At 44.4% G+C, this 23279-nt stretch overlaps 1 protein-coding gene across 22 annotated transcripts in view; it reads left to right on the top strand.

Annotated features, from left to right (window-relative positions):
* Positions 1-23279, top strand: part of SLMAP (sarcolemma associated protein) — a 200351-nt gene that overhangs the window by 107161 nt on the left and 69911 nt on the right. For 21 of the 22 annotated variants that reach the window (XM_050958433.1, XM_050958442.1, XM_050958455.1 and 18 more), the window contains 5 exons: positions 1565-1601; positions 4123-4185; positions 12133-12228; positions 13000-13071; positions 13609-13749. In XM_050958433.1, coding sequence (XP_050814390.1) covers positions 1565-1601; positions 4123-4185; positions 12133-12228; positions 13000-13071; positions 13609-13749 — 409 coding nt within the window. Of the gene's footprint in view, positions 1-1564; positions 1602-4122; positions 4186-11485; positions 11503-12132; positions 12229-12999; positions 13072-13608; positions 13750-23279 lie in introns of those variants that run through there. The other variant, XM_050958452.1, reaches the window with a different exon arrangement.

The raw sequence follows: 23279 nt of genomic DNA, 5'->3' as shown, positions 1-23279 counted from the left end.
TAGGGAGGAAAGGAAGGGTGGGGAACAGCTAGGAGGGGTTTGTTAGTCGGTCACAGATCGTTGTAATAAACCATAAATCCAGTGTCTCTAGTCAGTCCATGATTTTTAGTTTCTAGCATTGTTATGGGATTAAGCTCTCCGGCTCATCTTTGGAAAGTGTTGTGTAGGTTTCCTTTGAGGATGAGAACTGATAAGGCAGATATAGAATGATTGCTTTGTGAAAAGTGTTCACCCATAGGTGATGTGGTGTGTTTCTTATTGTTTTCCTATGTGAGTTCATTCAACAGCATAGTGATTGTCTGTCTTTTTCCACCCATATAGTTGTTATTGAGACATTTAGTGCACTGGATGAGGTAAACCATATGTTGTGATAGACATGTATAGGACCTAGGGATCTTGAAAGATGTGTTGTGGGGGTGTTGATATGTCTGCCAGTTTGCATCTGTTGTTCTGGCAGGGTCTGGTTCTGCTTTGAGTAGATGTATCTTGGTCTGTGGGGAGCTTGCTTCTGATGATGAGCTTTGAAAGTCTGGACGAGTTGTTTGAAGGCCAGAAGGGGAGGGTTCAGGAAAGATTTATTTATTTTTTTAAAGGATGGGATCTGAAATTCATAACTTTACTAGACACTAATAATCATGGATTGAATTGAGAGACTGGATTTATGGCTTATTGCAACAATCTGTAAGCCATTAACAACTAGTTCCGTCCAGCTGCTCTCCCCCACTTCCTTTCCTCCTTATGACTGGAGTGGTGTTACCAGGCCACTTTCCCTTGAATGGTCCCTTGAAATGTGTTAATTACTTGTGCTAAATAATCCCTTTCACCTTGCATTAACAGTGACACTGAGTACCTTTTCCAGTCCCGAAGAAGAGCTCTGTTTAAACTGAAAAGCTTGTCTCTTTCACCAACATAAGCAGATCCAATAAAAGATATTACTTCACCCACCTTGTGTCCCTAATATCCTGGGACCAACCAGGCTACAACATCACTGGTAAAATTAGGCAGTTATGTAAATTGATCTTGTTGTTCAAATGTGAAATTGTTCAAAGGTAGCTGTTTCCTTGGACAAGATTAGTTCATTAAACTTTTTGTATAACATTTTCTTTCTTTATCAATAAAGATGTATATTAGGATGATTTATCTAGTGCCTGTAAGTGCATGTTTTTGTGCATGTAACTCATTTCCACATAGAAGTTGTATTTGAACCTTAACAAATCTTTGTTTTCAAAAATGTATACAATATTAAGGTTTTAGAAGGTGGCTCACTGGTTTGTTTAATTTTTAGATTAGAACTGAAAACTAAATCTGAAAAATCTACTTCAAAGTACAATTTCACAAAATGGTACTGAGCAGAAGATGTAAAAACAGTATTTTTTTTAACTTCAGTCACTGTTCTCTAAGAATGAACTTAAAAATGAAGAATGTCTTAATTAAGTTAAACATTTACAGGGATACTGATAGTTTTGTGGATTTTTGAACTGCTGTTCCATACTTAATGTTTACTCGCATAATTCTGTTACTGAACAAATTATAAGTTGTTTTTGTTTTTGTTTTCTTTTTTCAGTGTCATCCATGCTCCATTACCAAGTCCTGTTGACAAGGTAAGTCATTTGTACTCTGTCTTTTAATTAAAACGTTGAAAGAATGAGAAAAACCTAAATACTTGTAGGTGTGCCTTGCATTGGATTACTTTACATGGTTTAATATTTTTACTGTTTTAAAAAAATTAAACATTAGTCATTCCTTCAGTATCACAAGTATATGCATGGCAGGCTGAGTTTTTATGGTATGGGAATACTCTACTTTTTCCACTAGTGATCAGGTGTGGAAACGGCAAAATAACATGAAGCACGACAGGCTTGGGTGAATCAGGACGGGCTGAATTACAGAGCATCAAAGGTGGTAACAAGAAGGACGTGATACAATAGGACAGAGGCAATGAGAAATTCAAAAAGGGGAGTGACATGAGCAAAATAACTAGTATGGAAGATGGTTTTTGCTGCAGTATGTTCTATGGCAGTGGTGGGCAAACTTTTTTTGGCCTGAGTGCCACATGGAAGTTGTGCAACCGTATGGAGGGCCGAGTAGGGAAGGCTGTGCCTCCCCAAACAGCCTGGCCCCCGTCCCCTCCCACTTCGTGCCCTCTGACTTGCCCCCCTCAGAACTCCCAACCCATCCAACCCCTTCTGCTCCTTGTCCCCTGACAGCCCTCCCCCGGGACTCCCACCCGCTGTCCAACTGCCCTCTGCTCCTCGTCCCCTGACCACCCCCTCCCAGGGCCCACCACCCCTAACTGCCCCCCAGGATCCCACCCCTTTATCCAACCCCACTTGCTCCCTGTCCCCTGACTGCCCTCCTGATCCTTATCCACATCCCCGCCCCTGGGACTCCCACTTCCAACACTCCCTGTTCCCCATCCCCTGACTGTCCCCCACCCAGAACCTCCGGCCCATCCAACCGTCCCCTCCTCCCTGACTGCCCCCCAGACCCCCCCACTCCCTTACCCAAGCCCCGCTCACTTACCAGCAGCAGGAGCTCGCAGCTTCGCTCCCCATGCTGCCCAGCGGGAGCAGCGAGCCAGAACGTGGCCCGCATGGTGGCGTGGCTGCAGGGGAGGGGGGCAGTGGGGGAGGGGCCGGGCAGGATGGTCCTGCGGGCTGGATGTGGCCCGCGAGCTGTAGTTTGCCCGCGTCTGTTTTATGGTTTGGAGTGTGAGACAATGTGAAATTTTTTAAGGAGGACTGAATGTTGTATCCTGCCGCAACTACTGTGACGTCTTCAATTGTAAATTTAAAAAAATAAGGCAGTGGTATCCCATACTTTAAAAAAAATTGTTATTGAGCCCTTTACTCAGTGGATAAGAGATAATTAGATAGGAACAGTAAAGTGACAACATTTTTTTCTTGACTTTTATTATAATAAGTTGGTTGACAGTTTGGGGGATGCACACATGTACCTCAAGCCTCTACCTGCCCTGAGCCAAGGCTATACGTAAGCTGATGTCTATTCCTCTGCCTGCCAGACTGTCTTTATGAACCTGTTCCTTTTCACTTTTGTTTGTCTGACAGTGTTTTTTTAATTACTATTATTATTCCTGTTTTAAGTATTTCTCAGATATTTCCCAACAAAACAAAGCCGCCAACTTAGTTGAGATCTCTCCACCAGTTCCGAATCTTATGGCAGATAAGGTATTGAAGCAAAGGTGCATCTCTTGTTCCCATGAGTTTTCAGCTCTTGGTGGGTCTGGAGAGAGTATAGCATGATTAGGAGAACGACTTTCTGCTGTTTCGTAGGTCTTTCTCTAAGTTGGCTCAAGCCAGACTCAAAAGCCTCCTTATGCAAGAGTCATTGTCAGACAAAGCATTAGAGAAAATTTTGGGGTCCTTGGCGTGTTGCAAAACATAGGTCATAATGAGGCCTCACCCAAAATTTTTGACTGAGTTGTTTTTACCTTTTCATTTGAATCAGTCCATTGCTGATTTATTTCCATGACCATTCAGCCATGCTGGGGGGACATCAGATGATATTAAGAGCAGTCAGCTACTATTTAGATAGAACTTTTCAAAAATCGTACTGCAGATATGTGGCTTGTACTTTTTCTGTGTGATGGAAGAACCTTGTGCAGACTGATGCTTTGTTTAGAATAGAATATATCATAGGGAGGTAGCATGGTCTAGTGCACAGGGCCCTGGACTAGGAGTTCGGAGACCTGGGTTTCATATCCAGCCCCTGACCTGCTGTATGATCTTGTGCAGGTGATTTCACTTCTGTGCATCTGTTGCCTTTCGAGCCTTTGTGTGTGTGTGTGTGTGTGTGTGTGTGTGTGTGTGTGTGTGTGTGTGTGTGTGTGTTTTAATTTAGATCGTAAACTCTTCAGAACAGTGATTTTTTTTTTTCAGTATCTGTTTGTTTGTACAGAGCCTAGCACAATTGGGCCTCAGTCCTGTTTCGGGCTTGTAGATAGTACTGTAATACATACAGTAAAGGTAGAATAGTAAAGGTGCTAAGAGGAAAAAGAACTGGTAGGCAGTGATCTTCCTTAAATATTTACAGATACTTTGAATTGTCTGAGTTTGGTTAGAATACCCAACATGATTTTGATGGTATGTTCCTATTTCATAGGTTGCTGCTAACACTCCCAGTATGTACTCTCAGGAACTGTTTCAGCTTTCTCAGTATCTACAGGTAAAATTGTTTTTCTATGAAGACATTCCTTTTTTTACTCATTAATTTGATAGTTTATGCAAATAACACAACCAAGTAGTTAATCTTTGTTCAGAATGTAAATCTTTCATATGTATGTGTACACCTGTGTATGTTCAAAGTATAATTCAGTTTATAAACACTAACAGTTAAGAATTAACTGACTTTTCTGTTGAAAACAACGTAAAATATATGGTCATTGCCCTTCTATGGTATTTCTTTTATGAATATTTTTACAGATAAATTGTTTGGCTTGTATAAGTATAGAATTCTAGATATGCACATCCTTGGAGACTTGACAGTGGTTTCATATGCTATATGAATCGGTATAAACATGAATCTGGTACTCCCTCACTTTTCTTAGAATTGAGAATAGGTTCCAACCTTCTTGTATTTATAATTCTGCTTTGGAATCATTTTAATACTCGAAAAATATTAAAGGGCTGTCTGTGAAGCTTTTTAGTAGTATAACAAGAAAAAACTCATAGGAGAATATGAATGGGAATTATTAAAATGCATTAATATATCACTCTGGATTTTTAATTAAATAATTTTTATCTATCACTTAACCATTTTTTCTTTTAAATAGATTTTTATCGTTATTTTCGTTCCCCTTTCTACAAAATGTAGTATAAATATAGGTTACGTTGATTGGTTGGTTGTAGGAAAAATTACAATTCCAGTGAGAGGAATAGGTACATTAAAGAAAATTCTAGCTTTTGGAAAAGATGAAGGGAAAGGGATGATGGATTAACTTGCATGTATGGCATATTTCCTTTTGATTCTAGAACTAGGAAGTAACATTTATGTTCTGAACTGTGAATCACGATCTGAGAGGTTGATAATGATAGTTGGATTTGTGGAACTATGTGTATTTTTAGAAATGCTTCCCAAAGTTCCTCTAAGGCATGCAAAAGCATCTTGCTACCTTCTTGCTGTTAGAGCCAAATAGGTCTGGTAATCATAAAGCTGCTCTGAGGTAAAAGGAAAATAGGTGCTTTGTTGCATTCCTCTGTTAGAAGGGAATGTGGATTTCTCCATGTCAAACTGATTTTGAAGAGAAAGTGCCAGGAGTAAGCAGAAGTGGTTTGACCTATAATTTGGACTGATACCACCTGGCTAGCAGTGCAATAGACATCTTATTTCTGAATCTTTACATATTCTGTTTTAGGCTTCACCTAGTAAATCTTGCAGTTCTCTAAAAATAGAAAAGGTTTAGATAGCCTCTTACGGTTTAATCTAGTAGAGCGTTATAGGAATAAAACACTTATACACTTCATGGTCAGAAGGGACCATTGTGATCATATAGTCTGACCTCCTGCACATTGCGGGCCACAGAACTTCACCCATCCACTCATGTAATAGACTCCTAACCTCTGGCTTGAGTTACTGAAGTCCTCAAATCATGATTTAAAGACTTCAGGTTACAGAGAATCCAACATTACACTAGTTTAAACCTGCAAGATCTCTCTGCCAATCTGACCTGGGGGAAATTCCTTCCCGACCCCACATATGGTGATCAGTTAGACTCTGAGCATGTGTGCAAGAGTTAGGATCATCAGATAAAATACTGCTCACTCACCTATAAGATCATCCATCAGGCTATGTAAAGATTTTCAGAGAATAAGTCTTTAATCTTTGAAAATCTTGTGATTTAGATTTCTTTCTTGGGAAATAACCCAGTTTATGGCAATTAACTTTTTCAGAAAGGTAGTTGCATTGCAGATATTGGTAATTATTTCATTTATTGATTATATTGAGCATGATCTGTGTGTACTATAAATGTGTACACTCTTATATTGATATAAATTTTCTTGCAGATTGCATTCTTTGAGAATCTGAGGCTAGAGCTTTCTTCTTGCCAATTGATAAATGTGGCTCCAAGCCACTCTGAATAGAGAAGGGTAGACTGCACCATCTAGTGGCTTGAAGGAGAATTTTAAAAACTATTTGTTTAGAAACTAGTTTTTCACTTAAACTTGATTAATGGAGTAGCTAACTTGTACTAGAATGGGCAAGGTGCCTACTGTAAACTTGTTTGTTCAAGACACACAAGGCCTGACTTTGTTCTCACTCACACTGGTTTCACAGCAGTGTAACTGATTTCAGCAGTTATTCCTTGTTTACTCTGGTGTGAGAGCCTGCTCAGGCTTTTTGACTCTGTTACATAATTCATTTATGTTCTATTTTGGTAACCATTTATAAAACCAGTACTTTTCTGGTGCTCAGTTAACATAATTTACGCTACTTTCCTCCTTCTGCCTTGCTACATGTAACTAGATTTTAATATGGCACTGAATTGCTTAACACCTATATTTACTTTACTGAGTAGGCTGTGACATGACTGGGAATATACCGGTTAACTTATTCACTCTGAAACAGATAGCCACCTTTGCTGAGGGACCTATGGACAGGCCACAAAATAGAGGGCTCATAGTATCCAAATAACCCTTTTTAAAGAGGGATTGTAGAAATAAATGTTTCTTTGAAAATAATGTGTAAATCATCCCTACTGAAAATTCTCTCTCTACCTTCAATTACATTTTTGCCATTTCTGTTTTTAGTTTACAGGTGGTAATTTTGAATCTTGTTTAGACTGTAATCTCTTTGAAGCAGGGACTGAGTTTTTGTTGTGTATGTACAGGGCCTATTACAGTGGGGCCCTGTTCCCTGATTGTGCACTCTATTTGATAATGAAATGCAAGTTCAAGACGGCATAATGTTCATTTAAGGAAACCAGTTCTAATAGGTACAGTGGAGCATTGCCCATGCATATTATTGTGTATATTTAAATAAAACTGTGCCCACTCTGTACATATAATTGAATCAAGGTTTGGTTTTACATGGTATATATGGTTGTAAATTAATTCAGAGGACTAATGAAAATTTGTCCCTTAGAAGTAATGTTTAATAAAAGGTTAACCACATTATAGATCTATTTTAAAGAGTGTGTTGCCTTTTAGAGATGATCCTGATTGTACATTTCAGTGTATAAGTGTTCTTAGAGGGTTTACTCCTGGGGAATTCTGTGCCAAAAAAATAAAATTGCTGCATACAGTATTTTAAAATTGTGCAAATTCTATTGGTCAAAATAACATTATATAATGACACCACTTTCAATTATAATAATACAGACACACTCAAAAAATCCCCAGTAGAGTTAAATAAATCTCTATGATAGCCCAGTTCCTGCTTCTCTGCCCTCCGCTTCCCCCCAAGAGCCCAGTTGCAGGGCCCCCCCGGCCCAGATACTCATACTCCCTATCCCCCTAGAGTCCAGTCATGGGGGCTTCTGCTGGCCCAGAGGCTCGCACCCTTCCCCCCCAGAGCCAGGAATCTGGTGGGAGAAACAGACTGATGCTGGGTCCTGGGATTGCATGGAGTTTCCTGCATGATGCTTCCTTTTTTCAGGGCATGCTGGGAACTGCAGTTTCCAGGAACCCTCCAGCTTCTACTTCCCCATCCCCCGGCAGTGTCTTCTACTTGCAAGCTGGGCTCTGCTAGGTCCACCGGCCCCTAGTGGTGGCCAGCAGCTCTGCAGCCTATTTCTGTTGGCGGGGAGAGGGAAATTCTGCACGCACAACATAAATTTCTGCAAAATTCTGCATTGCGCAATGGCGAAGAATTCCAATGGCACAGAATCATAGAATATCAGGGTTGGAAGGGACCTCAGGAGGTCATCTAGTCAAACCCCTTGCTCAAAGCAGGACCAATTCCCAACTAAATCATCCCAGCCAAGGCTTTGTCAAGCCTGACCTTAAAAACCTCTGAGGAAGGAGATTCCACCACCTCCCTAGGTAACCCATTCCAGTGCTTCCCCCCTAGTGAAAGTTTTTCCTAATATCCAACCTGAACCGCCCCCACTGCAACTTGAGACCATTACTCCTTGTTCTATCATCTGGTACCACTGAGAACCAGAACTAGATCCATCTTCTTTGGAATCCCTTTTCAGGTAGTTGAAAGCAGCTATCAAATCCCCCCTCATTCTTCTCTTCTGCAGACTAAACAAGCGCAATTCCCTCAGCCTCTCCTCATAAGTCACGCTCCAACCCCCTAATCATTTTTGTTGCCCTCCGTTGGACTCTTTTTCCAATTTTTCCACATCCTTCTTGTAGTGTGGATCCCAAAACTGGACACAGTACTCCAGATGAGGCCTCACCAATGTCGAATAGAGGGGAATGATCATGTCCCTCGATCTGCTGGCAATGCCCCTACTTACACAGCCCAAAATGCCATTAGCCTTCTTGGGAGCAAGGGCACACTGTCGACTCCTATCCAGCTTCTCATTCACTGGTAACCCCTAGGTCCTTTTCTGCAGAACTGTTGCCTAGCCACTCGGTCCCTCGTCTGTAGCAATGCATGGGATTCTTCCATCCTAAGTGCAGGACTCTGCACTTGTCCTTGTTGAATCTCATCAGGTTTCTTTTGACCCAGTCCTCTAATTTGTCTAGGTCCCTCTGTATCCTGTTCCTACCCTCCAGCGTAAACAGGTTTCCTGAGCCTCGCCATCTTCGAAAGAGAGAGAGTTTATCCAGAGAGGGAAGGGAAAACTGGGGTTGGGTGGCTGGATGGGGGAGGGCAAAGGCCAAGGGCCAGAGTTGGGGGGAAGGGGCAGGACCCAGGGGAGTGCAGGACATGGGTGAGGCAGCAGAACTAGGGGGGCATAGCAGAGCCTGGAGCTGGTGGCACAGGGATGGGACTGGGGTGCAGGAGGGATCGGGGGGTTCAGGAGGGATCTGGGGCCCTGGGGAGGAGGGCAGGAGCGATCAGGGGGCCTGTGTATCCCCACCCCCTCCAGCCAGCCCTTACCACTCAGCAGACACCAGAAGATGAGGCTGCCCGGTGTGCACAAGCTAGAGTTTTGCCCACCCTCTCAAGTCCGGCTCAGTATCCGTCCGCCTGGCCAGCCGCATCCCTCAGTCCTGGTGCCGCTGTGTCTGTGTGATCTGCACTGCTGCCCCAGTCTCTAGCGCCCTGCCCATGCCTAGCCCAGTCATGTGCCTTTGTTCCAGCCCCAGCTCTGACCCCACTTAGACTTGCCCCCGCAAGGCACCCCCACACACACCTGGTTCGACTCCTTCACTCCCAGCCTGTGGATTCGGATGGCTCCAGCCCTGCCTGCACTCTGTCCTGTATTTCAGGTGCCTGAGTGATGCTCCGGGCCACTGCGGCAGCACTACACCTCTGCTCAGATTTGGGTGGGCCTGGATGCTAAGTGGGTGAGCTGCAGCTCACCCAGCCCCACCCATGGCTATGCTCCTGCTTTCAAGAAGCATTAAATTAAGCCTGGATATCCTCTATCACAAGAGGGAAGATTTTGTGGAAGAGAGCTGCGCCTCCATTCTTACACAACCCGCTGAAGTGGCACTTCTTTCCTAAGCTTAGAGTCCCCTCCGTTCATGGAAAATTTAATAATAATTCTGTTATCTGAATCAATCAGTAGCATCACCCAAGTTTCTCTAGCCGTGAATAAGTGTTAAAAATAAGTGCACGTATAGTATACATAATAACAAGCTGGATCTAAATTATGTAATAAGATTTCTACAGCTCTCTAGTGTTAAGTTCTGTAGAAAGCTGAAAATTCTGAGGCAGATGTTAAATGTGAAAAATGGAGGTTGTGAATTATGAAAATTAATTATCACTATGGTATTACATTTATTTTAATATTAAAATACTTATGCTGCCCTTCCCTCATTTTGATATTTTCATTCTTCCACTGTTTGTTTTTTTTAAATATTGACATAGTACTAACTTCAATGTAGAGGTTATTTTGGCTTTTAGAGAAGGGCAAATAGATATGAACAGGAAGTTTTAACAAATGGTATAATGAAAAATTGGAGCATTTGGTACCTGTAAAGATGTGGGAAGGAGTCTAGGGGTTTGGGCTTCCAGGAAGTGATTGAAGGTTTTGTCACTAGTGATGACATTTAAATGCTGTTTCTCTTTCCTTGCACCATGTGGGTAGATGCAGGATTGATTTGGGATTTGCAAGGATGGGGAGAGCTTTGCTTCCTAATTTTTCACCCAGCAATCAGCTGTCCTATTGCCATAATCCAACAGAAATCATTGCATTGAACAGCGATGGATAAGCACACCACTGACTGTTCCTGCTATAAAGGGCTCAGCAGTAAAATAGTTAACATTGACATTTAAACTGTTATCATGCTTCAGTTAGCATTCAGAGATGAGTGGAGCAGGTCAGACCTGAGAGCTTATTGTTGCTGGCTCAGAAAGACAAACACTGCTGTAGTTTATATTCAGTTGATATTTTAAAGATAAGCTAATGCTAGATCCTTACTTATAAATATAAACTGAAGTGAAAGTCCCAGTCTGGGACTGTGGCTTAGTGTACTATGTTCGGAAATAGCAGTATGCTAAGCTGTACTCAAGAACTTTTACTGGATTGTAGCAGTGTCCACATGGGATGTTACTGTGCAGCAAACTGGTGTTCTATAGATTCAGCCCAGGTTTGCAGCATAGTAACTTGCCATATAGGCAAACCCGTAGTGAACTCAAAATGATCCTTCCATCAGCGGAAAGAAAAAACATAGCCTACCTTTTTTTGTAGTTTGGCATTTTCATGTAATTTAACAGAAAAGATAGTTAGAATCTCCTATATAATACTTCATATTTAAAATATTACCTGGTTCTATGAAAAACTTGCTCTTGACTTCATTATATGTATTGCTATTCTTCACATGTTGTATGCACATCAATGTATGTATTATTATGCTCTTATTTTTGTCAGATATAATTGTACAGATTTATTATGTGCTTGTTTAAATATTACCTACTGCTAAGTTAATAGTAGCTCGCAAGTAGAAGTAATAAAAGTATTGCCTTTTAAAAATCAGTATTTGCTGGCTTAATTTTTGATGTGGAGCAGTGAATATATCAGAATGTTTTGCATTGTATCTAATTACATTTAAGAGTATTTATATCTTAAAACCGTTTAATAAAAATTAGCCCATAAGGTACACCGAAAGTCTTGAAAAACTGTTCTTTTTTGTAGTCCGCTTCTCCAAACAAATTTACAGCAAATGCATGATGTGAACATAAGCAGTCTTCTCCTGATGTCACCACTGAGTTATTTTTTGTTTACTATTAAGCTAGCTCCTACACAGTATAAAAATTGAGTGTCTCTCTCTATTCATCTGTAGTTGTAAGAAGCAAAGTGTCATTATGTCATTACTCTTCTAATACGTACAGGTTGGAGTAGAAGCTGATCCATGTTATTGATTAATGTAACGTAACTTTTTCCTAAAGCATGTACTTTAGGCTTCAGATACTAGTTGGCAGGTATCTGCAAGATTTCTCTTAACGTACAGGCCTAAGAATTTAATATAAAGTGGGCTATAAACTGAAACTTTCAATTTACTATAATAAATAAAAGAGTAAAAGTTGAAGGTTGGTTCTCTCCCTTAAGTGAGAAGGAGATGTTACTCCTGATAGAATATAGTTGTAACTGTCTGTAAAATCTAACTTTTGAAAGGTAAAATGAAGTTTTAGTCCTTCATTTCCAGCATAATCTCACAAAATCACTTTTAATAGGGCTTTATCCTCAGCCTTTACAAATATAGAACCCAGCAATAAGTTGCTATTGAGACTTTGTCAAAGTGTTCTTGCACCGAATCTACATGTCCTGCAGTGTATCTAGAACTGGTATGAAAAGGATGGCTTTAAGAATCTAAGCTTGTAGTATAACATCTTTTCACTTAAACATTTACAGGAATATGTATAAATAAAAATGAATTTAAATTTGCTAGTGCATTGCTATAACTTAAAATGATGGAACATATGAGTTAAAATCTGCCAATCTTTTCACCTCCTTTTTTCAGTTTAACAGTATTTGGTTATACATTGCATTGCTTCTGTTTTTCCCAATAGTTAATTTGAACTGACCTACTTGCATTTATATTTTCATTGAAGGAGGCCTTACATCGGGAACAAATGTTGGAACAGAAGTTGGCCACCCTTCAGCGACTGCTTGCTGTCACACAGGAGGCTTCAGATACTAGTTGGCAGGTATCTGCAAGATTTCTCTTAACGTACAGGCCTAAGAACTTAATATAAAGTGGGCTATAAACTGTAACTTTCAATTTACTATAATAAATAAAAGAGTAAAAGCTGAAGGTTGGTTCTCTCCCTTAAGTGAGAAGGAGATGTTACTCCTGATAACCTAAGTGCACACTCACATTTATCCAGGGCCGGCGTTACCATTTAGGCGACCTAGGCAATGGCCTAGGGCACCAGAATTTTTTGGGGGGGGTGCTATTTTGTCGGGGGGGCAGCACGCGGGTCTGGTGGACCTACCGCAGTCATGCCGGCGGACAGTCCGCTGCTGGAAAGGCTCTGGTGGAGCTGCCACAGTCATTTTGGCGGACGGTGCTCTGGTCTAAAGGCTCCGGCGGACCTACCGCAGTCATGCCTGCAGCAGGTCCACCGGAGCCTTTAGACCAGCGGACCACCCGCCGGCATCACTGCGGCAGCTCCACTGGAGCCTTTCCAGCAGCGGACTGTCCGCCGGCATGACTGCGGTAGGTCCACCGGACCCGCGGGGGGTGGGGGGGGCGCGAAATGGCCGTCCACCTAGGGCGTCAGAAACCCTTGCGCCGCTCCTGCATTTATCTTAGAATTAACCAGTACTGCCAATTGCTTCCGAAGTGAATGTCTCTAAAGGAAGTGATATTTACCCTTTTCAGATATTTAATGTCTAGAATTTTCTTATGAAATGCAAGAACAGTATAAACTTTTTGTTTTATTCCATTAATTTAAATTTATTATATTTTCCAACAGGCTTTAATAGATGAAGACAGACTACTATCAAGGTTAGAAGTCATGGGAAACCAATTACAAGCCTGTTCAAAAGTAGGTAGTTCACTTCAGATTAATTATATAGTATTTAGGAATGTTGAATGGCAGTGTCCTCCTGAAATTTTTCAAAATTAGGAAGTTGTTATGAAGCAAACTTTCAGTGCAGTTGGAGCACAAACTTTCAAGTGGGCTCCCTGAAGCTTCAGTGTGGTGGGATTTTGGCTGGCTGGCTGCCTTGGGTTTTGAAGAATAGACAGGAAATAGGTGGTAGTGCTCTGATAGAAATGAGTAGATTTTGTTTTTATTTTTGTTATTTTAGTAATCAAATCTCGTTCTAGAGTCTGCTGCCCTAAACATTCTAGCCAATGCCTGTCTCATACCAGTTTATACCCAGGTGGACGAACAGCCACTGAACATTTTGCCCTTAAGATTTTGTTACATTTGTCAAAATTGTTACTCTATTCTTCTTTGCAAAGTAGATCTTTAATGGTAGTTTAATATAGAGCACTGCTACATGTTAAACAAAATGTTAACCTACACTAGAGTGTTGTTTTGAGATATAGCTCCACTATCTTAAACTTCTACTTACAGAATCAAACAGAAGATAGTATACGAAAGGAACTTGTAGCATTACAGGAAGACAAACACAACTATGAGACAACAGCCAAAGAGTCCCTGAGGCGGGTCCTTCAGGAGAAAATTGAGGTGGTCAGAAAACTCTCTGAAGTGGAGGTATTTAAATGTTGTTTATTTTATAATCAATGTTGTAGCACTATTTGAATATGCTGAACAGCTAGTCCTTTACTCTATTCTAGCACTTGCACTACAACACCATATGTTTATTTTGTATTAGTATTCTAGGAAATACTGGAAAGTACTGGAGATGTGTGTTTGGCCTGTTATACAGTATTTTAAGCAACAAGGAAGAAGTTAATGCACAGTAATGAAAACAGTGGTAGATCAGTAACTAAAGTCCTTAGTTTTCATTTTTTTAAAAACTCAGTGAAAGTGTTCTCCAGTGTTCTCCATGCGGAAATTAGAGTGCAGAATAATTCCTGTTTCCTATATGACATACTTCATATATTTAAAAAATATAGTTTGACGATAGTTTCAGACTTTTAAAATGAAAGTTTAACTGGTCATGCAAAATACCATTTAAGAATTTATTTTTTTTAATGAAATTTCATTGGCCACCATCTACTGTTTTTTTAATTCCCTTCCTTCAAATCCTTCCTCAACAATTGCTTTTTCCTTACTTTTCACCAGTGATCTCTATCTATTCCTTTCCTCTTATCCAACTTAATTATCATTTTAAAAAGTAAAAGAATTTAAACTCTATTCACAATATAATTAAACCCACTGTTTTACTCCTTAATTTCTGTTTTTCTTATTCCTTTCTTTATCTTCATTTTCTGTGTCAGCTTACTACAATGAATAATTTGTGTTACTGTGAGTAGTCTCATGGCTTCAATCAAATTATTCGTGTGTATAAAGTTACTCTCATGCATCAATGTTAAAATTGAGCCTCTAGATTTGTAAACTCTTTCGGTATGACTTATCCTTTTTATGTATGGAAGGTATTATGAAATGTTACGGCACTATAATAAACTCTTTTTTTTTTTTTTTTGCAAATTTGCTAAGCTCTAAAAGTCCTTTGGTATTTGCAGATGGAGTTTGTAGTTGAATGCTTTTGTTGTTAAATGTGCATTTAACTCCTTTCTTGATGATGTAGTTACTAGGGGAATCTAAACTCAGATGCTGCTTCAGGTTATTTGGTAAAATAATCCAACAACTCAGGTTATTGCTGTGTGCACTGTTGCCAGAGTTTTTTCCCTTTGTGATATCTGTTGGGCTGGCTCTAGCGCCCTCTGGAGTCATGCATGTATGCACTGGTATAAGGGGTCCAGCCAGCTGTGCACTCTCTCAGTTCCTTCCTACCACCCGTGACAGTTGCTGGAATGACCCTTTCTTGCTATGGCAAGATTTCTTCCCGCTGATTTCAGACTCTTTCTTCGTTCATATTGTTAATAGTTTAATGTATATAGTGTCTGCAAATTGTGACAGTGTATATAGTTAGTGTATATAGTTCCTATCATCAAAGGACTTTTTGCCCCAAGGGCCTGGCATGCCCAGTACCCGGGCTACAAGCCTTGTGCCTGTGAGTAACCCACACTTGAGTTGCTTAAAGAGCTTGAGAAAGACACATGAAAGACAAGTGCAAAATCTGTTGGGACTTCAGGGCCATGCTAAGGAGGATTGGGACATCAGGCTAAAGGCTGTCCTCATGGAAGCTGCCCTCAGACCTATCTCAGAGCTCAGCTGCTCCAGTTCAGTGCTGGAATTGGTGCGAAGCTCCCCCAGAACCAAGCTCTTCCTGGCACCATTCTCCATCCCCAGTGCCGAGGAAGAACAGCAAAAAGCAGCGTACTGAGAAAGGGTGCTCGCCAGTGCAGAAGAGAGACAAGCAGGGAGAGGGAGTGAGACCTGTACTGGGCCACTGTTCTACACCTGGATCCACGTCGGCACTGTCGATTTCACTAAGAGCATTGAGTCCAGTGTGGGACCCTCCACTGACACCAGGGAGCTACGGTGGTACCAATGGACTCAAGATGCTATCGACCCCAGTTTTTTCAGGCAGTTTGGGACCTTTTCTTTCTTCCAGTCCCTCCAGCCCAACAGGGCATCTGCCAACTCCAGCATCCGGAAGTGGGAGGGAACAGAGTGCATCAGGTGCCTTCCTGGCATGAGGTATCCCAGCACCATCTAGGGGCAAGCCCCACCTGATGCCAGCGTCCTGCTCCCTGGCACACCGTAGAATCCCAGCACCATATGGAAGTGGAAGCAGGTATTGCACAACTGTGGTTCCCAAGAGAGGAATCCTCTTTGGAATCCAAAGGGGAATCATATGTACTGCCAAAAGCCCATTATTGGTACCCAGCCTATGCCCTAGCAGGCCTCACTGCCAGTCCCCTGGTGGACACCTGGCCAGTAGGTCACTGGCTAATGCAGTGGCTCTACTGGAATCCCTGGGGGTTTCCCCTGGTAGCAGGGCCTACCTCCCACTGCTCCTACTCAGTGGCTTCTGAGGGACAGGCCACCACTCCTTCCCACTCAGATCTAGACTTCAATATCGACCCCACTATTGAAGTCCAGGAGAAGCCTCTAATTGATACCGTTGAGGAAGAGGAAGGAGCCCCTCCACTGGTGCAAACTTCCTCTTCAGCCTGCCCAGATGAGGCTGTTGCTGGTCCCAGCAGCCTACTTCCTCAGTATAATTTCAAGGCCCCTCAGGACCTTCTGAAGCGCTTCAAACCTGGGTTTGGCTATCCAAAGTGGCCCTGCCCATCAATGAGGGTGGTGATGGGACCAGTCAAAGCCTTTGGCAAACTCCTTCTTCTCTGACCCCACTTCAAAGAGGGCAGAGAAAAAATACTATTTGCCAGCATGCAGATTTAATTACTTATACTCTCACACTCCCCAGGGTCCCTGGTGGTGGCTGCCGCTAATGAAAGGGACAGGCGGGGCCAATTGAGTGCTACCCCCGAAACAAAAAGACACTAAGAAACTGGACCTTATCAGGGGGAAATAAGGTTTATTCCACAGGTAGCTAGAACTGCGTATTGCCAATCAGCAAACTTTGCTGGGGAGATACTATTTTAATCTGTGGGACTCCCTGAATAAGTTCAAAGACTCCCTGCCTCAAGCGTCGAGTCTGGAGTTTGCCACCCTCCTAGAAGAGGATAAGATCATGGCCAGGACCTCTCTTCAGGGGGCTCTGGACCCTACTGACTTGGCAGCCCAGACAATAACCTCCGCAGTCACCATGAGGCGCTGTTCCTGGTTCCAGTCCTCACAAGGTCCAACAGTCAATCCAGGATCTCCCATTTGAAGGCTATTCCCTTTTCTCAGAGCAGACACACATAAGACTTCACGGACTGAAGGACTCAGGGCCACCCTATGATCCTTATGCCTGTCCAATGTGCCGTCTGCCTTCAGAAAACACTTGAGGCCCTAGCAGCTTCCTTAGTTTTTGGGACCCTCAAAACAGGAGCCCTACAAAAGAAAAGGCAGAGGTTATAGACAGCGCCAACCGTTCCCATCCACCTCAGCCTCCCAGTCAGGGCCTCAGAGATACTCCAGCAGGCCCAAGCAGGCCTTTTGAAGGTGCACTTGTGGGTGCTGTACCAGTCGCCATTTCAAATCCACTGCCATTTTATTTTTGGACCATCTGTTGCTCTTCAGCCTCGCTTGGGCATCCATAACATCAGACAAATGGGTCCTGAGTACAGTGACAGACAGATATACCCTTCAGTTTTTCACCACTCCTCCTTCCCAGCCCTCTTCTGGGACCCTTCTCATGAGCAGCTCCTTGTCCAGGAGGTGCAGTCCCTCCTACATATGAGGGCTGTGGAGGAAGTTCCTCAAGACTTGAGAGGGAAGGGATTTTACTCCCAATATTTCCTAATCTCAAAGGCAAAAGTGGGGGGTTTGGTCCATCCTGGACCTGCATCACTTCAACAGGTATCTCAAGAAACTGAGGTGGTTCTTCGAGTGATTGTTCGCGTCCATTACACATTAGATGTGCACGCGTTGCATGTACGGATGTTGGAAACTTTTTCCCTTAGCAGCTCCCGTCAAGCCGGCAGGGGAGCCCCCACCAGAGTGGTGCCTCCATGCTGGTGCATATATACCCCTGGTCCGTGGCAGAGTTGGAACAACTCCTTATCTCTTGTTTGCAAGTGATCCCTTAGCATAGTTATCTGTAGTTACAAGTTACCAGTCTTTAATAGTTCTCAGTAGTTAGCACTTCTGAATAGTAGATAGATAAGCTTCCTTTGTTTTAGGTGTTTGGAAGTTGTTTCCAGCACCAGCCCTGGGCTGCGGGGCATGCTGCTGGCCCAAAGGTTTAAGGCTTGTGCCACATGCCGCAAGCCTATGCCAAACAGTAATCCCCACAACTCATGTCTCCGTTGCCTGGGGGAATCACACCAGACTGAGCGCTGCAAGATCTGTAAAGCTTTCAAGCCAAGAACCAAGAAAGAAAGAGACTTTCACCTCAAGCAGCTACTCATGGAGGCTGCGCTGCAACCTTTGGCCTCGGACCGTCCGGCTTTGGCGCCAGCGTCCTCAGTGTGGAGTGCCCCGGCATCAGTTCACGATCCGACACTGGCAGGTCACCACAAGCATACGACACCGAGGCAGCAGGACAGACCCTGGCACTGTTCGACCTCGCCGGCACAATCGAAGGGACGACCTAGAGACCAGTTAAACTTTCCTTTTAAAAGTCTTAAACTATTGTCAAACTGTATTTTTTAAATATATGAAGTCCCTACTGGTGAGGAGCCGTTCCCCAGCCCGCCGACGGCACCATTTCACAGCACCACTTTGGCCTTCGAGGTGGACTCAGGCCGCTCCAGTATGCCCATAGAGCACCGGATAGCAGAGCGCCCCAGACTGTGTGGCATTCCCAGTGGGGCCTGCCAGGTCAGTGGCCCTTTTGGACACCATGGGCCTATCACCAGCAGCAAGGGCACTCCTCCAGAGCCTCGAGGTCTGGCTACTCGGTGCATCAGTCCTGGTGCCCATGTGGGCACCACTCCACACCCAAGGAGGCCACAGTATCCAGGCCACCAGGTGCTTCTCCAGAGCACCAGAGAACGGAAGTGGCACCGAGCCTGGTGCTGTCCCAGGGTCAATCAATTAGGATCCGAACGAGCCCCCGGCATACAAGGAAGGGCAAGAAGGATTGGCGGAGGAGTTACAGCAGCCCTTATCTCCTTGTCATCCCCGGACAAAACTGGCAGACATGGCGGTGTCGGGGCCTCCCCCAGTTGACCACAGAGCGCAGCAGAAGCTGCTCCGCGGGTTGCCCAGAATGTGAGCCTACAAGCAGAGGAAGTGGTAGAGCAGAAGGATCTTCTGGTGGACATCTTAAGCCCCGAAGGCTCCTCTAGAATTGAGCTCCTGCTCATAAAGACAGTCCAGTCCAATTGCAAGACGGTCTGGCAGACCCCAGCTTCTAGCGCGCCGATGGCAAAGGGCGTGGAGAGGAAGTACTTTGCCCCTTCCAAAGGATATGACTTTCTCTTTTGTCATCCAGCCGCCTGTTCGCTGGTCATCTTGACTGTCAATGAGCAGGAACGTCATGGTCAGCTAGCCCCGGCCCCCAAGGCAAAGGAGGCTAAACGCCTGGACCTATTCAGGAGAATGGTCTGTTCCTCTGGGGGCCTCCAAATGAGGATTGCCAATCAGCAGGCGATCCTGAACAGGCACAATTTTAATCCCTGGGCGGCAGTTTCCAAATTTAAAGACTCCTTACCCCAGGGCTCTCATCTGAGTTTACGGCCCTGGTGGAAGACAGAAAGGCAGTAGCCAAGACCTCTTTGAGGCCTCTCTGGACTCGGTAGATACAGCAGCCAAGCCAGTCGCCTCAAGTGTGGTGATTAGGCGCTCAATGTGGCTCCAGGCTTTGGGTCTCCCGCCGGAGGTCCAGAATACCCTTCAGGACCTCCCCTTTGAAGGGTCGGGTCTTTTTTCGGACCAAACGTATGCCAGGCTGCATAGTCTAAATGACTCCAGGGCAACCCTCAAGTTGTTGGGGATGCACACCCCGGTGACTCAGAAAAAGCCTTTCAAGCCCCAGCCGCCGCAGTAACGGCAGTACCAGCCTCATTCTAGACAGGAGCCTTACTGTAGGAGACGCAGAGACAACAGCCGTAGGTGGAACAACATGCCTAGTCTAGGTCAGAGCCAGGGCAAAGCCCAACCTGGCAACAAGCAAGGGTTTGAAGGTGTGCTCAAGGACAGCGTACCAAACCAACTTCTGGATCCTTCCCGATGTTTCTTGAATCACTAGTCCCACATAACATTGGACTGTTGGGTCTTACTCACAGTACAAGTGAGATACACGCTTCAGTTCTCCTGCTTCCCCGTCCCTCTTCAGGGACCCCTCTCACGAGCACCTCCTCATGCAGGAGGTACAATTGCTCCTCAAGGCGGGTGTGGTGGGGGAAGTCCCTTGGGAACTAAGGGGAAAAGGGTTTTATTCCCGTTATTTTCTCATTCCCAAAGCAAAGGGGGACCTTCGGCCCGTTTTAGACCTGCGCGGGCTCAACAAGTTCTTAGTCAAGGTCCGCTTTCTCATGCTCTCCCTTGGTATTATCATTCCATCCCTAGATCCAGGGGATTGGTACGCTGCCCTTGACATGAAAGATGCATACTTTCATGTTGCTATTCATCCCGCTCACCGGCGGTTCCCGCGGTTCATCATAAACCAGCACCGCTACAATTTACAGTCCTCTCTTTCGGCCTGGCGGCAGCCCCCCACATGTTCACAAAATGCATGTCAGCAGTGACAGCCTTTCGGTGAAAGAGGAGAATACGAGTATACCCGTACCTCAACAATTGGCTTCTCGTGGGTCGGTCCGAGGAGGAGGTCCATTCCCATGTGATGGTGGCCCTGGACATATTCCGCAGGCTGGGTCTTCTAGTCAACATGTCCAAGTCAGAAGGTTTATTTCAGAAGGTTGAAAAAGCTACTGAGGGGAAGCTATTCTAGATTTGATTTTAACAAATAGGGAGGATCTCACTGAGAATTTGAAAGTGGAAGGCAGTTTGTTTGAAAGTGATCATGAAATCATAGAGTTCACAATTCTAAGGAAGGGTATAAGGGAGTACAGCAAAATAGAGACAATGGATTTCAGGAAGGTGGATTTTGGTAAGCTCAGAGAGCTGATAGGTAAGGTCTCATGGGAATCAAGACTGAGGGGAAAAACAACTGAGGAGAGTTGGCAGTATTTCAAAGGGACACTATTAAGGGCCCAAAAGCAAGCTATTCCGCTGGGTAGGAAAGAGAAAATGTGTCAAAAGACCAGCTTGGCTTAACCACGAGATCTTTCATGATCTAAAAAATAAAAAGGAGTCATATAAAAAAAGGAAACTAGGACAAATTACAAAGGATGAATATAGGCAAACAACACAGGGATGCAGGGGCAAGATTAGAAAGACAAAGGCATGAAATGAGCTCAAACTAGCTACAGGAATAAAGGGAAACAAGAAGACTTTTTATCAATACATTAGAAGCAAGAGGAAGACCAAGGACAGGGTAGACCCACTGCTCAATGGGACCCTAGCCTCTTGCTGTCTTCTTCACTTCTCCTGGAAGGTAGCATTCTTGGTGGCCATTATGTCTGCGAGGAGGGTGTCTGAGTTGAGGGCCCTCACGTCAGAGCCTCAGTATACAGTTTTTTATAAGGACAAAGTGCAGCTCAGGCCACACCCTAAATTCCTCTCTAAGGTAGTCTCACAATTTCGTATGGGGCAGGACATTTGTTTGCCGATGTTCTTTCCTAAACCACACATGGACCCCAGTCACCATAGCCTGCACACTCTAGACGTCCGAAGGGCCCTGGTGCTCTATCTAGAGCGAACTAGATCTTTCCACAAGTCAACACAGTTGTTTGTCGCTATCGCTGAGAGAATGAAAGGGCTTCTGGTCTCAGCGCAGCGTGTATTATCGTGGATTGCGGACCGCATCCGTGTGTGCTACGAGCTTGCCAGGGTGCCAGCCCTGCCGATCACGGCTCACTCAACTAGGGCCCAAGCATCCTCAACAGCTTTCCTAGCACAGGTCCCAATCCAGGAGATCTGTAAAGCAGCCACCTGGTTGTCGGTGCACACATTCACAGCCTACTACGCAATCAATCAGCAGGCCAGAGATGACGCGGCACGGGGCTGTTCTCCAATCATTTGTTCCATGACTCCTACCCTCCTCCTATGGTAAGCTTTTGAGTCACCTAATGTGTAACGGATGTGAACAATCACTCGAAGAAGAAAAAACAGTTACCTACCTCTCATAACTGTTCTTTGAGATGTGTTGTTCACGTCCATTACACTTCCCACCCTCCTTCCCCTCTGTCGAAGTCATTTGCAAGAAGGAACTGAAGAGGGGTCAGGTCAGCAGTGGTATATATGCACCAGCGTGGAGGCGCCACTCTGGTGGGGGCTCTCCTGCCCGCTTGACAGGAGCCGCTAAGGGAAAAGGTTTCCAATGTCCCTGCATGCGACGCGCGTACCCCTAATATGTAATGGTCGTGAACAACACATCTTGAAGAACAACAGTTACAAGAGGTAGGTAACCGTTTTCTCTGCATGGCCTCCTTGCCCTCCAACATTCCCTCCCTGGACCCAGGAGACTGTTATGCCACCCGCTACCTGAAGGACTCATGCCTTCACATCTCTATACTCTGGGGCCACAGAAGATTTCTCAAGTTGGTAGTCTGTCGTCACCACTGCCAATTCACTGCCCTTTCCTTCAGCCTATCATAGCTCCAAGGGTTTTTATGAAGAGTATGGCAGTTATAGCAGCCTCCCTCAGGCAGAGAGGCATTCAAGCCTACCTGTACCTTGATGACTGGCTGATCAAAGGTTGGTCACAGGCTCAAGTGCAAGACAGCATCGGTGCACAGTCCAAACCACCTTCAGAGTGCTGGGTCTGCTGATAAATGAGCAGAACTCAACTTTTTCCCAGTTCAGGAACTTATTGAGGCAGCGCTCAACTCAGCCCAATCCAGGGCCTTCCTGCCAGAGGCCTGCTTCCAGACCATGGCAAACCTGATATCCAAGGTCTTGGCCCACCCAATCACAACAGCTCGAGTGTGCCTCAAGCTACTGGGTCACATGTTTGCTTACATGGTGGTTCAATATGCAAGGCTGCACCTCAGGCCTCTTCAGATGTGGCTAGAGTTCGTATACTCCCCTAACAGACACCACTTGAACTCAGTACTTACAATCCCTCCCCTGGTCCTCAACTCCCTGGGCTGGTAAAAGGAGTCAAGGTCGGTAACGAAGGGGGTGCTCTTTCTGGCTCCACAGCCTTCGGTGTCTTTTAGTCTTGGATGTGTCAGACCTAGAGTGAGAAGCCCACCTCAACAACCTCAGTACTCAGGGTCTCCAGTCCTGGGAAGAACTCTCCCTGCTCATAAGTGTCAGGGAGCTCAGGGCAGTGCACCTGGCATATTAAGTGGTCCCCAGCTCTCAGGCAAGGTGGTTCAAGTTCTGACAGACAATACAGCAGCCATGTTCTATATCAAGTATCAAGGAGGGGCCTAAGCCTCTGCCCTGTGTTAGGAGGCCTTGGTCTATGGTACTTCTGTGTTAGACACTTCATTACTCTTGAGGCATCTCACCTCCCGGGAGTCCAGAACGTGTTGGAGGATCACCTCAGCAGGTCCTGCTCCTCTCACCACAAGTGGTCTCTTGCC

The sequence above is a fragment of the Gopherus flavomarginatus genome, chromosome 6, assembly GCF_025201925.1.
Source record: "Gopherus flavomarginatus isolate rGopFla2 chromosome 6, rGopFla2.mat.asm, whole genome shotgun sequence".
Classification (NCBI taxonomy): Eukaryota; Metazoa; Chordata; order Testudines; family Testudinidae; genus Gopherus; species Gopherus flavomarginatus.
Note: the sequence above shows the minus strand (reverse complement) of the source record. Positions and strands in the feature narration are given on the sequence as shown.